Source organism: Oncorhynchus clarkii, chromosome 9 (assembly GCF_045791955.1).
Source record: "Oncorhynchus clarkii lewisi isolate Uvic-CL-2024 chromosome 9, UVic_Ocla_1.0, whole genome shotgun sequence".
Taxonomy (NCBI): domain Eukaryota; kingdom Metazoa; phylum Chordata; class Actinopteri; order Salmoniformes; family Salmonidae; genus Oncorhynchus; species Oncorhynchus clarkii.
Window position 1 is genome coordinate 61943522 of NC_092155.1, and position 17544 is coordinate 61961065.

At 43.1% G+C, this 17544-nt stretch overlaps 1 protein-coding gene across 1 annotated transcript in view; it reads right to left on the reverse strand.

Moving 5' to 3' along the window:
- The window catches only part of LOC139417589 (PAN2-PAN3 deadenylation complex catalytic subunit PAN2-like), a 46323-nt gene that overhangs the window by 15020 nt on the left and 13759 nt on the right, over positions 1–17544 (reverse strand). The window contains 4 exon segments of the mRNA XM_071166811.1: positions 496–623; positions 15654–15857; positions 15987–16080; positions 16386–16571. Coding sequence (XP_071022912.1) covers positions 496–623; positions 15654–15857; positions 15987–16080; positions 16386–16571 — 612 coding nt within the window.

The window sequence follows — 17544 nt, forward strand, 5'->3', positions numbered from 1 at the left end:
GCAGGGCTGTTGACCGGGGTAGGGGTAGCCAGCTGGAAAGCATGGCCAGCCGTAGAAAAATGCTTATTGAAATTCTCAGTTTTAGTGGATTTATCGGTGGTGACAGTGTTTCCTAGCCTCAGAGCAGTGAGCAGCTGGGAGGAGGTGCTCTTATTCTCCATGGACTTTACAGTGTCCCAGAACTTTTTTGAGTTTGTGCTACAGAATGCAAATTTCTGCTTGAAAAAGCTTTCCTAGCTGCCTGTGCATATTTGTTCCTGACTTCCCTGAAAAGTTGCATATCGCAGGGGCTATTCGATGCTAATGCAGAACGCTGCAGGATGTTTTTGTGCTGGTCAAGGGCAGTCAGGTCTGGAGAGAACCAAGGGCTATATCTGTTCCTGGTTCTAAATTTTTTGAAAGGGGCATCTTATTTAAGATGGTGAGGAAGGCGCTTTTAAAGAATGACAAGTCATCCTCTACTGATGGGATGAGGTCAATATCCTTCCGGGATACCCGGGCCAGGTCGATTAGGAAGGCCTGCTCCCTGAAGTGTTTTAGGGAGCGTTTGATAGTGATGAGCGGTGGTCGTTTGACCGCAGACCCGTTGCGGATGTAGGCAATGAGGCAGTGATCGCTGAGATCTTGGTTGAAAACAGCAGAAGTATATTTAGGTTCACTGATAATTTGTGAGAGATTAAGGGCATCAAGCTTAGATTGTAGGATGGCCGGGGTGTTAAGCATGTCCCAGTTTAGGTCATCTAGCAGCACAAGCTCTGAAGATAGATGGGGGGCAATCAGTTCACATATTGTGTCCAGGGCACAGCTGGGGGAAAAGGGTGGTCTATAGCAAGCGGCAATGGTGAGAGACTTGTTTCCACACAAAGTGGAGGAGAGATTGACTTCATCACTACTTGTATAGCTGTCTGTTTGAACTACTGGCACCCATGCATACCCCACAAGCCACCAGAGGTCTCTTCACAGTCCACAAGTCCAGAACAGACTATGGGAGGCGCACAGTACTACAATAAGCCATGCGTACATGGAACTCTATTTCACATCAAGTAACTCATGCAAGCAGTCAAATTAGATTTGAAAATAATACACCTTATGGAATAGTGGGGACTGTGAAGAAACACAAACATAGGCACAGACACATGCATACAAACACACGATAACATACGCACAATACACAAACGTACACATCAATTTTGTGTTGTAGATATGTGGTAGTAGAGCAAGACCCTGAGGGCACATACTTAATGTGTTGTGAAATCTGTTGTGAATGTATTATAATGTTTTTAAAATTGTATAACTGCCTTAATTTTGCTGGACCCCAGGAAAAGTAGCTGCTCTGGTGTACATTAATGTTAGCTCTCTGTATACATCTAAGGGCCAGCCGTGCTGCCCTGTTCTGAGCCAATTGCAATTTTCCTAAGTCCCTCTTTGTGGAACCTGAACCTGACCACACGACGTTCAAAATACCTTGATGGAAAGGGACAGATCACAACTGAGCATTCCTCTGTTCGTGAGCAGCTGGAGGGGGTGGACAATATTGAAGATCCGTTAGTGGTGATGATTTCCCAGGTCAGGTCCAGGGCAGGCTTCATAGCAGTCCCAACGGCCTCTTTCACCCATGATAGGATGGTGTTGCAGGTCTCATTAAAGTCCTCTCTTGTCATCTTTTTTACACAGAGTGGCAAGAAAAGTCAGATCTTTTTTTAAATTAGAGGTAATGTGAATGCCAAAGATATTTAGCACTTTGTCTTTTGACATGTCTCTTGAAACTACATTACTAAAGAGATTTTTACAATATACTGTAATAGTATATGAGTAACAACAATTGAGGGATTTGATAATGAGGAAGGGCACAGTTGAAGTCAGAAGTTTACATACACCTTAGCCAAATACATTTAAACTCAGTTTTTCCACAATTCCTGACATTTAATCCAACTAAAAATGTTCTGTTTTAGGTCAGTTAGGATCACCACTTTATTTTAAGAATGTGAAATAATAGTAGAGAGAATGATTTATTTCAGCTTTTATTTCTTTCATCACATTCCCAGTGGGTCAGAAGTTTACATACTCAATTAGCATTTGAGAGCATTGCCTTTAAATTGTTTAACGTGGGTCAAATGTTTCAGGTAGCCTTCCACAAGCTTCCCACAATAAGTTGGGTAAATTTTGGCCCATTCCTCCTGACAGAGCTGGTGCAACTGAGTCAGGTTTGTAGGCCTAACTGCTCGCACACACTTTTTTAGTTCTGCCCACAAATGTTCTATAGGATTGAGGTCAGGGCTTTGTGATGGCCACTCCAATACCTTGAATTTGTTGTCCTTAAGCCATTTTGCCACAACTTTGGAAGTATGCTTGGGGTCATTGTCCATTTGGAATACCCATTTGCGACCAAGCTTTCACTTCCTGACGGAGTTCTTGAGTTGCTTCAATATATCCACATCATTTTCCTACCTCATGATGCCATCTATTTTGTGAAGTGCACCAGTCCCTCATGCAGCAAAGCACCCCCACAACATGATGCCGTGTTTCACGGTTGGGATGGTGTTCTTCGGCTTGCAAGCTTCACCTTTTTTCCTCCAAACATAACAATGGTCATTATGGCCAAACAGTTGGGTTGGCGCCCCCCTTTGGGTTGTGCCGTGGCGGAGGTCTTTGTGGGCTATACTCTGCCTTGTCTCAGGATGGTAAGTTGGTGGTTGAAGATATCCCTCTAGTGGTGTGGGGGCTGTGCTTTGGCAAAGTGGGTGGGGTTATATCCTTCCTGTTTGGCCCTGTCCGGGGGTGTCATCGGGTGGGGCCACAGTGTCTCCTGACCCCTCCCGTCTCAGCCTCCAGTATTTATGCTGCAGTAGTTTATGTGTCGGGGGGCTAGGATCAGTTTGTTATATCTGGAGTACTTCTCCTGTCCTATCCGGTGTCCTGTGTGAATTTAAGTAAGCTCTCTCTAATTCTCTCTTTCTTTCTCTCTCTCGGAGGACCTGAGCCCTAGGACCATGCCTCAGGACTACCTGACACGATGACTCCTTGCTGTCCCCAGTCCACCTGGCCGTGCTGCTGCTCCAGTTTCAACTGTTCTGCCTGTGATTATTATTATTTGACCATGCTAGTCATTTATGAACATTTGAACATCTTGGCCATGTTCTGTTATAATCTCCACCCGGCACAGCAGAAGAGGACTGGCCACCCCACATAGCCTGGTTCCTCTCTAGGTGTCTTCCTAGGATTAGGCCTTCCTAGGGAGTTTTCCCTAGCCACCGTGCTTCTACACCTGCATTGCTTGCTGTTTGGGTTTTAGGCTGGGTTTCTGTACAGCACTTTGAGATATCAGCTGATGTACGAAGGGCTATATAAATTAATTTGATTTGATTCTGTTTGTTTCAAATTTCTCCAAAAAGTACGATCTTTGTCTCCATGTGCAGTTGCAAACCGTCGTCTTGCTTTTTTATGGCTTCTTCCTTGCTGAGCGTCCTTTCAGGTTATGTCGATATAGGACTCGGTTTACTGTGGATATAGATGCTTTTGTACCTGTTTCCTTTTCACAAGGTCCTTTGCTGTTGTTCTGGGATTGATTTGCACTTTTCGCACCAAAGTACCTTCATCTCTAGGAGACAGAACGCATCTCCTTCCTGAGCGGTATGACGGCTGCATGGTCCCATGGTGTTTATACTTGTGTACTATTGTTTGTACAAGTGAACGTGGTATCTTCATGCGTTTGGAAATTGCTCCCAAGTATGAACCAGACTTGTGGAGGTCTACAATATTTTTTTCAGAGGTCTTGGCTGATTTCTTTTGATTTTCCCATGATGTTAAGCAAAGAGGCACTGAGTTTGAAGGTAGGCCTTGAAATACATCCACAGGTACACCTCCAATTGGCTCAAATTATGTAAATGTCAGTCAACTTAGTGTATGTAATCTTCTGACCCCCTGGAATTGTGAAACAGTGAATTATAAGTGAAATAATCTGTTTGTAAACAATTGTTGGAAAAATTACTTGTGTCATGCACAAAGTAGATGTCCTAACCGACTTGCCAAAACTATAGTTTGTTAACAAGAAATTTGTGGAGTGGTTGAAAAACAGGTTTTAATGACCTAGGTGTATGTAAACTTCCAACTTCAACTGTATGTTGAAGGAACAGGAGGCTGGTGGGAGGAGCTCTATGAAGTAGGCTTGGGTGATAATACCATTTACCCTGTATGGTACAGAAACGGTATGACAAGGAGTCTGGTGGGAGGAGCTATAGCAGGACGGACTCAATGTAATGGCTGGAATGTAATAATGGAACGGTGTCAAACGTGGTTTTCATATGTTTGATGTATTTGATACCGTTCCATATTTCCATTCTAGCCATTGCAATGAGCCCGTCCTCCTATAGTTCCTCCCACCAGCCTCTTCTGGTGGAATAAAGAGAAAATAATCTTACATTGCCTGGCATCTCCCCTTGTATGGACTGCCACTGCCTGAAACAAATGTCAATTAAAATATGTCCCAATTTGATTTAAATGTAGATTGAGTAATATGGCGTAAACATGAGCCGTGGCACAACTGCCGACACAAAGACAGTGCGAAACAATGTTGCAGGAGAGAGAGAGAAGCTAATTCCTGTGCACATACGCAGATGCTTAATAGTATCTGTGTTTGGGTGCTGATGAGTGCAGCCTCATGCTTCGCCATCTCTCTGCAATATCTTTGGTTGCCTTTGGTCACGTCATAAATCAAATCAAATAACAACACCTTACAGTGAAATGCTTACTTACAAGCCCTTAACCACCAATGCAGTTTTAAGAAAATCCCCCCAAAAAAGTAAGAGATAGGGGTACCGGTACAGAGTCAATGTGTCAATATGAGGGGGGCACCCGTGTCAAGGTAATTATGTACATGTAGGTAGAGTTATTAAAGTGGCTATGCATAGATAATAACAGAGTGTAGCAGCAGTGTGTGTGTGGGGGGGGGGGGGGGGGCAATTCAAATAGTCTGGTTAGCCATTTCATTAGCTGTTCGGGAGTCTAATGGCTTGGGGGTAGAAGCTGTTTAGAAGCCTCTTGGACCTAGACTTGGCGCTCCAGTACCGCTTGCCGTGCGGTAGCAGAGAGGACAGTCTATGACTAAGGTGGCTGGAGTCTTTGACAATTTTTTGGGCCTTCTCTGACACCGCCTGGTATTAAGGTCCAGGATGGCAGGAAGCTTGGTCCCGGTGATGTACTGGGCCATATGCACCACCCTCTGTAGTGCCTTGCTGTCCGGAGGCTGAGCAGTTGCCACACCAGGCAATGATGCAACCCGTCAGGATGCTTTCGATGGTACAGCTGTAAAACCTTTTGAGGATCTGAGGACACATGCCAAATCTTTTCAGTCTCCTGAGGGGGAATAGGTTTTGTTGAGCCCCCTTCACGATTGTCTTGGTGTGGTTGGACCATGTTAGTTTGTTGGTGATGTGGACACCAAGGAACTTGAAGCTCTCAACCTGCTCCACTACAGCCCTGTCGATGAGAATGGGGGTGTGCTCAGTCCTCCTTTTCCTGTAGTCCACAATCATCTCCTTTGTCTTGATCACGTTGAGGGAGAGGTTGTTGTCCTTGCACCACATGGTCAGGTCTCTGACCTCCTCCCCATAGGCTGTCTCATCGTTGTCGGTGATCAGGCCTACCACTGTTGTGTTATCAGCAAATGTAATGATGACGTTGGAGTCATGCCTGGCCGTGCAGTCATGAGTGAACAGGGAGTATAGGAGGGGACTGAGTACGCACCCCTGAGGGGCCCCCGTGTTGAGGATCAGCGTGGCGGATGTGTTGTTACCTACCCTTATCACCTGGGGGCGGGCCGTCAGGAAGTCCAGGATCAGGTTGCAGAGCGAGGTGTTCAGTCCCAGGGTTCTTAGCTTAGTGATGAGCTTTGAAGGCACTATGGTGTTGAACGCTGAGCTGTAGTCAATTAATAGCATTCTCACACAGGTGTTCCTTTTGTCCAGGTGGGAAAGGGCAGTGTGGAGTGCAATAGAGATTGCATCATCTGTGGTATGCAAATTGGAGTGGGTCTAGGGTTTCTGGGATAATGGTGTTGATGTGAGCCATGACCAGCTTTTCAAAGCATTTCATGGCTACAGACGTGAGTGCTACGGGTCGGTAGTCATTTAGGCAGGTTATCTTCGTGTTCTTGGGCACAAGGACTATGGTGGTCTGCTTGAAACATGTTGGTATTACAGACTCAGACAGTAAGAGGTTGAGAATGTCAGTGAAGACACTTGACAGTTTGTCAGTGTAACGGATGTGAAACGGCTAGCTTAGTTAGCGGTGGTGCGCGCTAAATAGCGTTTCAAACGTTGACGTCACTTGCTCTGAGACCTTGAAGTAGTGGTTCCCCTTGCTCTGCAAGGGCCGCGGCTTTTGTGGAGTGATGGGTAACGATGCTTCGTGGGTGACTGTTGTTGATGTGTGCAGAGGGTCCCTGGTTCGCGCCCGGGTATGGGCGAGGGGACGGTCTAAAGTTATACGGTTACATCAGCACATGTTCGGAGTACACGTACTGGTAATTCGTCTGGCCCAGCGGCCTTGTGAATGTTGACCTGTTTAAAGGTCTTTACTCACATATCGCTGGTCAATAGAAATCATTCAAATTGATATGTTCCAGGTCTACAACAGAGCCATAGATTTCTACATAGCCTATATAAAGCTCTGATCATATGGCATTTGCATTGCACAGATGATCAGATCTCACAACGCCTGGAGAAGTGTTGAATATTACTGCACTGTTGGAACTAGACGCAGAAGCATTTCGCCACACTCGCATTAACATCTGCTAACCATGTGTGTGTGACAAATAACATTTGATTTTATTTGAAAGTCTAAGGATCCACTTCAATATGATACATCCTGAGACAATAAAACAACCAGGCGTTGTCAGATCTGATCATGTGTGCAATGCAACTTCAATACAGCCAGAGCCATATCAATCTATGGCTCTGTTGTAGGCCTAATGTGTATATGCACTTCATAAATTGACAACTGCTGGGGATCCGTCGACATCATACCAACCCTGAACCACAAAGGATATGTAAAAAATACCTTACTTGTCAGATAGACCCTTAGTGACATTGAACACAGCAGGTGTTGGACTGGTTGCTCCGACAGCCAGAGTTGATTTCTTCCCTGTCTTCTGGAACCAAACCAACTCTGTAAGCCCAAAAATGAAGTTGATTAGATGTTTAATCTTTACAGTGTAACAAGTACTTGACAAAGGCTGTTACGACTCCCACCGAAGGTGGCTCCCCTGCCTGTTCGGGCGGTGCTCGGCGGTCATCGTCACCGGTCTACTAGCCGCCACCGATCCCTTTTTCCTTTTCTGTTAGTTTTGTCTCATTTGTTACACCTTTTCCTATTTTGTGTGTGCTTGATTTTCTTCCCTATTTTAGCGTATGGAACCCGCCCCTTTGTTGTGCGGGATTATGTTGATGTTCACATTGTATTCGTTGGTGTTGTTAGTGCTCTGGACCTTGTTACCCGTTGTTTTGGGTTGGTCAGTGTTTGCGCCCTGTGTGTTGGGCATTTCATTTTTGTGCCGTATTAAAGTGCACTTTTCCCCTGGACCTCTCTGCGCCTGATTCCTCGCTACACACCTAGCCAGCCGTGACAAAGGCTTAACAACAAGTCTAAGTATCAACCCACTGGGCACACGTCATTTCAACGTCTAGTTTTGAATTACATTTGGTTGAGTTGTCAACTAACGTGAATTCAACGTGAAATCAACAAAAAATGTCACCATGTCATTAGACTTAGGCTAAAATGTGTCTGGATTTTTTTTATTTTTTATCTTGCACTGATTTTCAAATCCAATCAGTTATCCACTTTGATTCAACATCATCACATTAAATGTTTTGGTTGAAATGAAGTGGAAACAACATTGATTCAACCAGTTTTTGCTTATTGGGAAATGTATGTTGTCCATCTACACTGAGCAAAAATATAAAAGCAACATGCAACAATTTCAAAGACTTAACTGAGACACATTTCATATAAGGAAATCAGTCAATTGAAATGAATTCATAAGAACCTAATCTCAGGCTAAGACCCAGATGCAGACACAATTGGCAGGCAAAAGGTAAGTCAAGGCAGGCAAAGAGTCGTAATCCAAATCAGAGTCAGGCAGGTACAGGGCGGCAGGCAGGATCAGGGTCAGGACATGCAGAAAGGTCAGAGCTGGGAGGACTAGGAAAAACAAAAACTAGAGCACAGGAAACACGGTGGTAGGACTTGATGGGACAAGATGAACTGGCAACAGACAAACAGAAAACGCAGGTATAGATACACGGGATAATGGGGGAAGATGGGAGACAACTGGTGGGGGATGGAGACAAGCATAAAGACAGGTCAAACAGATCAAGGTGTGACAGATTTCACATGACTGGGAATACAGATATGCATCTGCTGGTCACAGATACCTTAAACAAAGTTAGGGACGTGGATCAGAAAACCAGTCAGTATTTGGTGTAACCACCATGTGCAGCGCGACACATCTCCTTTGCATAGAGTTGATCAGGCTGTTGATTGTGGCCTATGGAATGTTGTGCCACTCCTCTTCAATGGCTGTCCGAAGTTGCTGGATATTGTCGGGAACTGGAACACGCTGTCGTACACAGTGATCCAGAGCATCCCAAACATGCTCAATGTGTGACATGTCTGGTGAGTATGCAGGCCATGGAAGAACTGGGACATTTTCAGCTTCCAGGAATTGTTTACAGATTCTTGCGTTATCATGCTAAAACATGAGGTGATGGTGGCGGATGAATGACATGACAATGGTTTGATCAGGATATTGTCACTGTATCTTTGTGCATTCAAATTGCCATCCATAAAATGCAATTGTGTTCGTTGTCCATAGCTTATGCCTGCCCATACCATAACTCCTCCGCCACCATGGGGCACTCTGTTCACAACGTTGACAATCAGCAAATCGCTCGCCCACACGACGCCATACATGCTGTCTGCCATCTGCCCGGTACAGTTGAAACCGTGATTCATCCATGAAGAGTACACTTCTACAGCGTTCCAATGGCCATCGAAGGTCAACATTTGCCAACTGAAGTCGGTTACAACTCCGAACTGCAGTCAGGTCTAGACCCTGGTGAGGACGACGAGCAAGCAGATAAGTTTCCCTGAAACGGTTTCTGACAGTTTGTGCAGAAATTCTTTGGTTGTGCAAACCCAGTTTCACCAGTCTGGGTGGCTGGGCTCAGACGATCCCACAGGTGAAAAAGCAGGTTGTGGAGGTCCTGGGCTGGGGTGATTACACTTGGTCTGCAGTTGTGAGGCCGGTTGGACGTACTGACAAACTCTCTAAAACGTTGGAGGTGGCGTATGGTAGAGCAATTAACATTCAATTCTCTGGCAACAACTCCGGTGGACATTCCTGCAATCAGCATGCCAATTGCACGCTTCCTCAAAACTTGAGACATCTGTGGCATTGTGCTGTGTGACAAAACGGCACATTTTAGAGTGGTCTTTTATTGTCCCCAGTATAAGGTGCACCTGTGTAATTATCATGCTGTTTAATCAGCTTCTTGATATACAGCTACCACACCTGTCAGGTGGATGGATTCTCTTGGCAAAGGAGAAATGCTCACTAACAGGGATGTAAACAAATTTGTGCACAAAATTTGAGAGAAATAAGCTTTGTTCATATGGAAAACTTCTGAGATCTTTTATTTCAGCTCATCAAACCAACACTTTACATATTGCGTTTTTTTTTTTTTTTTTTCAGTTTACCAAACTGGTACTCGAGTATTTCCTTATTATACAAAATCTGTTGTGTAAGACGCCCAAACTGAAAAAAACACCATCCATTTGCCTATTTAACCCTTGGCCTATAGGTCTAAATTGAAATGTTTCTAACAGAGTAAATATAAAAAGCATATGCATAAGCATAGTAGCATTTGAAAGGGAACAGTTTGCGGATTTAGGGAAAATGTGAACCAAAGATGAGGACACAACAGTTCACCTGACACAAGACTTTTGATTTAATGTGCATTTCATATTTACTTTTCTTTTCGCTGCATTTGTTGATTACGAAATCTGAAAATAAGAAAGAATATTCCTGGAAAATGTGTAGTAGGTGCAACATGACAAAAAAAATGGGTTTGAGTGAGAGGACTAACTGGTATCTCCAAGTGGACACACACTTCTCCAAAAAGTGCACTTTAATCGCTCAAATGAACTAGAGCAAACACACTTGTAGTTGTTTTGAACACAACCTTGCATCCCCACCATCATACGATTACTGTTGTTGTTTACGCAATCAAAAAAAACAGCCCATGGGTCAGGTGGGCATCATTTGAAATCTTGTTCTATTGCCAACATGACTAGCTAAGTTATAAAATACAATCTTACAGTGTTAGGCTTTCACAGGGCAATTCAGAAAAACAAATCATGATTTTGATGCGCATTGAAAGGAGTCATGCATGCATTCAGGTACGTGTTCCACAGGAAATTGGCTCCACAATAGACAAACATAGGCTCATTCTGTTCAGAACAACCCAGGGTACCACGTTATGTCATCTTGTAACTACATCAAACATAGTGATCATAAACGTTGACACTGTATATGACATGAGTTTTATGATATGGAAATGTGAAGTGCACATTTGGACTCGGGTGTTTGTCTTGCTTGTAGGACATCAAAGCAATATTTATTATAATCCTCAACTTCTCATCTTTCAAAATACATTGAGCCCTCTTCATTTACAGCATTTCCCTCACTCAGACAACGAAAAAGGTGCAAACATTGCACAATTAGCGGGAGGGATGGGGGTAACTTTGTTGCGTGCGGTTCAGAAAGGTTGTCAGTCAAAATCCATTCTGCGCTGTGAAGCTTAGAGCCTGAGCTCTGACGTAATTTATAGCATTTTACTGAATAGCCACTGCGTTCCAATTTAGGCGATTATCAGTGCCCAAATCAGCCATTTTCAAACACATATATGGGTACGAGTCTTAAGGGCTACCAACTTCTAAGTGTTTCAAACCTATCTTCTGTTGTTTCTCCAGCAAGTATCGGTTGTAGGTGTTGTTGCTGATCGAAGAGGAGATGTCTCTCCTACTGACCAATGTCATCTCCACACTCTGAACGATCACCTCAGGGTAGGTCAACGTGGCCTGTGAACATAATTGTATTTCCTGTACCCTTATAAAATAAAATAATCTGTGCCAAATGGCACCCTATTCCCCTATGGGTCCTGGTCAAAAGTAGTGCACTAAATAAGGAATAGAGTGCCATTTGGGATTGTCATAACAAAAAAAATGATTATCCTGCCATGGACTTAAAAGCATCCTCTATGTAGAATCATCAGTATAGTTGGGTCTCAGCTGAATATAGGCCTAATGGTATGATGCATCGTTGCAACAGATGTTAACAGACTGCATGGAAAGCATGCTAGCATACAGCAACCTCACCTGCATGGCACGGCGACTGCTACGCCTTAGACTATTACGCTGTAGATGAAGAGAAGAGAGAATGGATTGCATATGTGAAATAAATGATCTACTACAGTTTAGAAAAAAGGGTTCAACTCCTCAAGTTTAATTATGGATACGCCATTCTGCTAAATGTAAATAGTAATCAGATAATGCAATTCTAGTTCAGTCCCAGATAGAACACGTTATTGGTTCTACCTGGAACCCAGAATATAGTTTTTCATAAGAGGGTTCTCACTACATAGCACCAGAAAGGGTTCCCTTGTAGATATCAAATAGTCCCCTTAAATTTGTTCCAAATAAGTTCTACATAGCAGCAAAACGGTTCTCCTACAAGGACAACCCAAATAACCTTTATGGTTCTTCAAAAATTGGTTCTACATAGCGTGAAAAAACATTCCCCTACACTGGCCTAAAGGGACAAATCAGAGAACCCTCTATGGGTCTAAAAAAAAAGGTTCTACATTGCACCAAAAACGGTTCCCATACAGCAACAATATCAACCCCTTATGGGTCTTTGATTTGTCCCTGTATGGGAATCATAGAACCCTCTAATTAAGTTAGATCTAGTTGTGGATGGTTATACATAGAACCTTTATAAAAGGTTATCCAAAGGGTTCTCCTACAGGTGCAAATTAATAACCGTTATTTGGTAGGCTATATTAACTAGCACCTTTTTGAGCATGCAATGGTCTACACACAACGAAATAAAACGTAGCCCCATCAATTGGTTTCTATGGAAAGCCAGCGGCAGATTTGCCTCCCACCCAGCGGCATCGAAGGCGCAGCTAGCTACCGACCACAACTACTGCCGCACGTGCTGGTAATTTTTCTCTGCCGCTTGAGAAATATATTTTCACTTGAAAACGAATAGAGGCAGCAGCGTTTTCGCGGACTGTCTGTATGCGACTTAATAAGGACATAATCTGCTAAACGTATCCTAAAACATTAATAAGCCTATGGCGACTAAATTGATTGCAGTCGAAAAGTCCATTGGCATTATTATGGACTGGATATTTGGCTATGGGATATTCTAGGGTAGAGAAATACAGAATTTACTTTGTTCTTCTGTCCGATCATAATTGTCGAGACGGTGGAGTATGATCTAGGGGTCTACTGAATAGGGTGGCTGGCTGGTAAGATGTCTGCTGATCGACTGCCTCATGACCTGTCTTGTAGAAAATGATGACCGTATGATTAGACATTGAAAACCACCTAATCTCATACATCACAATAGAGACACGGATGACGTAACAGCACGGGTTAGCGCACGGCTAATGAAACGTTGGGTGGTCGTCATCGCAGGATCCCGTCCAATAACCCAAATAGCACGTTTTAGGCCTAATTCAAATCCATTTTAACATTTATAAATACGTTCACCCAGTGTCTACTCATTTAAATTGCAACTCTGTGCAGCGTTAACCAATAAAAATCATTTTTTTTACTTGCTCCAGAAAAACATTTTCAAAAGCTGCAAAAGTAAATAGCCTACCTCCCGTCGTTCCTGCACAAATGTAGGGTAGCTAACAAAAACGTATTGGACATTGCAAAATTAGGCCAAGAAAGAGTTTCTGTTGAAGAAAACTTTTAAATGGTTTATTATGGTCAGACAAGCAGACTGGAAGTAGCCTGCGTTGACCTATTCAAGATGAATGATTACACCCGTCTCACCTGGAATTACAGAGCAAACATTTCCAAGTATGGTCAGCAGGGGGTGCTATAAACTCGTGCCGTCACACAATGTCGCACTGCACTACAATATATGGGATAATTAGCCCTCAAAGTGAAACATGGGTTACCACACCTCTGTTTTGGTAAAAAGCAATGGGCCTGGAGAAATGTAACCTCTCTCAAATTCAGACAGGGCTGTGGATGCAAGGACTCATCAATGATATCAACATCATTTTTTAACCATGTTTTGAGGCTATATAGTGTTGGTTTAAATGTCACATTGTTTAAAAACATTGGTGTAAAACACCCTTATATTTTTGGTTATGCTGGGGTATGACAGTTGAAATAAGTTCATGAAGCATATTAAAAATGGTTTCTCAAATGATTGCCTCGCCTGGTTCACCAACTACTTCTCTGATAGAGTTCAGTGTGTCAAATCGGAGGGTCTGTTGTCCGGGCCTCTGGCAGTCTCTATGGGGGTGCCACAGGGTTCAATTCTTGGACCGACTGTCTTCTCTGTATACATCAATGATGACGCTCTTGCTGCTGGTGAGTCTCTGATCCACCTCTACGCAGACGACACCATTCTGTATACTTCTGGCCCTTCTTTGGACACTGTGTTAACAACCCTTCAGGCGAGCTTCAATGCCATACAACTCTCCTTCCGTGGCCTCCAATTGCTCTTAAATACAAGTAAAACTAAATGCATGCTCTTCAACCGATCGCTGCCTGCACCTGCCCGCCTGTCCAACATCACTACTCTGGACGGCTCTGACTTAGAACATGCAGACAACTACAAATACCTATGTGTCTGGTTAGACTGTAAACTCTCCTTCCAGACTCACATCAAACATATCAAATCCAAAGTTAAATCTAGAATTGGCTTCCTATTTCGCAACAAAGCATCCTTCACGCATGCTGCCAAACATACCCCAATCCTTGACTTCGGCGATGTCATTCACAAAATAGCCTCCAATACCCTACTCAATAAATTGGATGCAGTCTATCCCAGTGCCATCCGTTTTGTCACCAAAGCCCCATATACTACCCACCACTGCGAACTGTACGCTCTCGTTGGCTGGCCCCCGCTTCATTCTCGTCGCCAACCCACTGGCTCCAGGTCATCTACAAGACCCTGCTAGGTAAAGTCCCCCCTTATCTCAGCTCGCTGGTCACCATAGCAGCACCAACCTGTAGCACGTGCTCCAGCAGGTATATCTCTCTGGTCACCCCCAAAACCAATTCTTCCTTTGGCCGCCTCTCCTTCCAGTTCTCTGCTGCCAATGACTGGAACGAAGTACAAAAATCTCTGAAACTGGAAACACTTATCTCCCTCACTAGCTTTAAGCACCAGCTGTCAGAGCAGCTCACAGATTACTGCACCTGTACATAGCCCATCTATAATTTAGCCCAAACAACTACCTCTATCCATACTTTATTTATTTATTTTGCTCCCCATTATTTCTATCTCTACTTTGCACATTCTTCCACTGCAAATCTACCATTCCAGTGTTTTACTTGCTATATTGTATTTACTTTGCCACCATGGCCTTTTTTTGCCTTTACCTCCCTTATCTCACCTCATTTGCTCACATTGTATATAGACTTATTTTTCTACTGTATTATTGACTGCATGTTTGTTTTACTCCATGTGTAACTCTGTGTTGTTGTATGTGTCGAACTGCTTTGCTTTATCTTGGCCAGGTCGCAATTGTAAATGAGAACTTGTTCTCAACTTGCCTACCTGGTTAAATAAAGGTGAAATAAATAAATAAAGTTATATTCCTCAATAATCAATGCGTATATATCATTAATGTATAAGTGGATGTAGCAACTGAGGATTCTAGCTTTTAAGCTAAATGTCTATCTCCCACTTTATCATAAAATGTGAATTAGGAAGAAAATAGAAATATGAATATACAATTCAGTGTACTATATTGAGCTTTTATTTAAAAAAACATCACTATAAAAAGTTTATCAAACTTTTAACATTATTTGCCCATGTAAGCAGCACAATGTACAGCATAATGACAAACACTCTTTACAAACCTAAAGAAAAATACTAAATGAAAGTAGAAATTGTTTTGACTTCTGTTTTGGAGAAGATCAAAACTGTTCAGTCCTTTTTCAAATAATGTAAACAGCAGAGTCAGATCAGGGTACTGTACAGGCAAGCAAGATTATGTGGAAAGTTGGGACACTGACACAACCTCTTTCAGCATTCTGCTCTTGTTGATAACCTGTCCAGTTTCATACTTTATGGGAGTCAATACCTTGTGAGTACTGGTTTTAATAATAAATAAAAGGCTGATTGAAATGATTAAACACCAGGATTAAATCAGTTTGGCAGGAATGTCTTCAGGCACTCTTCACAGACCCTTCACTGAGGGGAAGACTGTACTGAGGGGACTACATTCAATCAACGAAGATTGATAGATCCCGTATACTGCTAATAAAAATAAAGTTAGCCCCAATAATATCCAGATCCCACCAACATTACACCCTCTAATGCAATGCCAGTTTCATACTTTTTGGGCTACCTTGACCATCTCCTGTGTCACAGTCAGGGACTTTCCAGTCTAGCTTGCGGCCTTTCTCATAGAGTCCCTTCAGAACTTTGCGGACTTCGTTGTTCCCTCCTCCACGACTCAGTTCCAGGTACTTCCTGTACAGAGCAAGGGCAGTCTGTGCGTCCTCAATACTGTCATGGGCCTCACCTTGGATGTTAAGGTCTGGAGAAGGAAGTAGAAGTTTGCCATTTCACACAATTTGGTTGTTGCATGGATGAATTTGGAAAATGGCAGACTAAAGTAGTAATTTCTATATGACCAAAACAGTGGTGAAGGAGTATAAGCTCTTACCCAGAAAGTACCAGGTGAGGAAGCGCAGAGAGATCATCCTCTTACGAGGCATATGGAACAGGTAGACGGTGTCAACTACCTGATCCTTCAGCACCTGAGCAAGGTATATCAAAACAGAGATGAGCTCCCACACTTCCCCCATTGAAATTACCCCGTCTACTGTTAATCTAGCTAACCTATAGGGCTGGTTTCCTGGACACATATAAAGACTAGTCCTAGGCTAAACAGCCATTTTTCAAAGCAGATTCCCTATTGAGCATGCTCTTAGTCCAGGACTAGGCTTGATCTGTCTCCGGGAAACCGGCCCATAATCTTTACTAAAACTGCGGCCAGAGGTATAGAAAAACAGATCAAATTGGTTCAATTTAAAAATCAGGTAAATTAAGTATACAAATTTACCAGCAAATTTATAACCCGGAAGTCCTTCTGTAAACCATGGCCAACAAAGCGTACTCCGGTATCAATGAGGAAGCGCAGCTTCAAGTATGTTTCCTTCAGAGTGGTCAAGTGCTTAGAGGAAATCTTAGCATCCAGGTCCCCTGGTTTGATGCCTGAGTATTGGGTCAGATAGTCCACCACCAGCAAAACAGCGAGGAAGAATTAACTTTAAGAACTAAGATTAGTTAAAACTAGGTCGCTTTGTTAGGAAGCTGTCACATCAGATTTTACTGCATAGCAAATGGTTACGGTTAGGATCTGGGCAGGAAAAACTGATCCCGGATCTGTACCTAAAGGAACCTTCTACCCAGATACATTGTTGACCTAGCATACTCTGACTTACAGTGCATTCTGAAAATATTCAGACCCTTTGACATTTTCCACATTGTTACGTTACAACCTTATTCTAAAACTTATTAAATACATTCCTAATGTATCTACAGACAATACCCCATAATGACAAAGCAAAAACAGGGTTTTATACATTTTTGCAAATATATATATATATATTTTTTTTACAGAAATACCTTATTTTCATAACTATCCAGACCCTTTGCTACCTGTGGTACAGTCAATTGATTCGACATGATTTGGAAAGGCAAAAAACATGTCTATATAAGGTCCCACAGTTGACAGTGCATGGCAGAGCAAAAACCAAGCCATGAGGTCAAAGGAATTGTTCGTAGAGCTCCAAGACAGGATTGTTTTTCGAGGCACAGATCTGGGGAAGGGTACTAAAACAATTCTGCAGCATTGAAGGTCCCCAAGAACACAGTGGCCTCAAACTTTCTTAAATGGAAGAAGTATGCAACCACTCTTCCTAGAGCTGTCCGTCTGGCCAAACTGAGCAATCGGTGGAGAAGGGCCTTGGTCAGGGAGGTGACCAAGAACCCGATGGTCATTTTGACAGAGCTCTAGAGTTCCTCTGTGGAGATGAGAGAACAACCATCTCTGCAGCCCTCCACCAATCAGGCCTATATGGTAGAGTGTCTAGATGGAAGCCCCTCCTCAGTAAAAGGCACATGACAGCTTGCTTGGAGTTTGCCAAAGGGCATCTAAAGAACCATGAGAAACAAGATTCTCTGGTCTAATGAAACCAAGATTGAACTCTTTGGCCTGA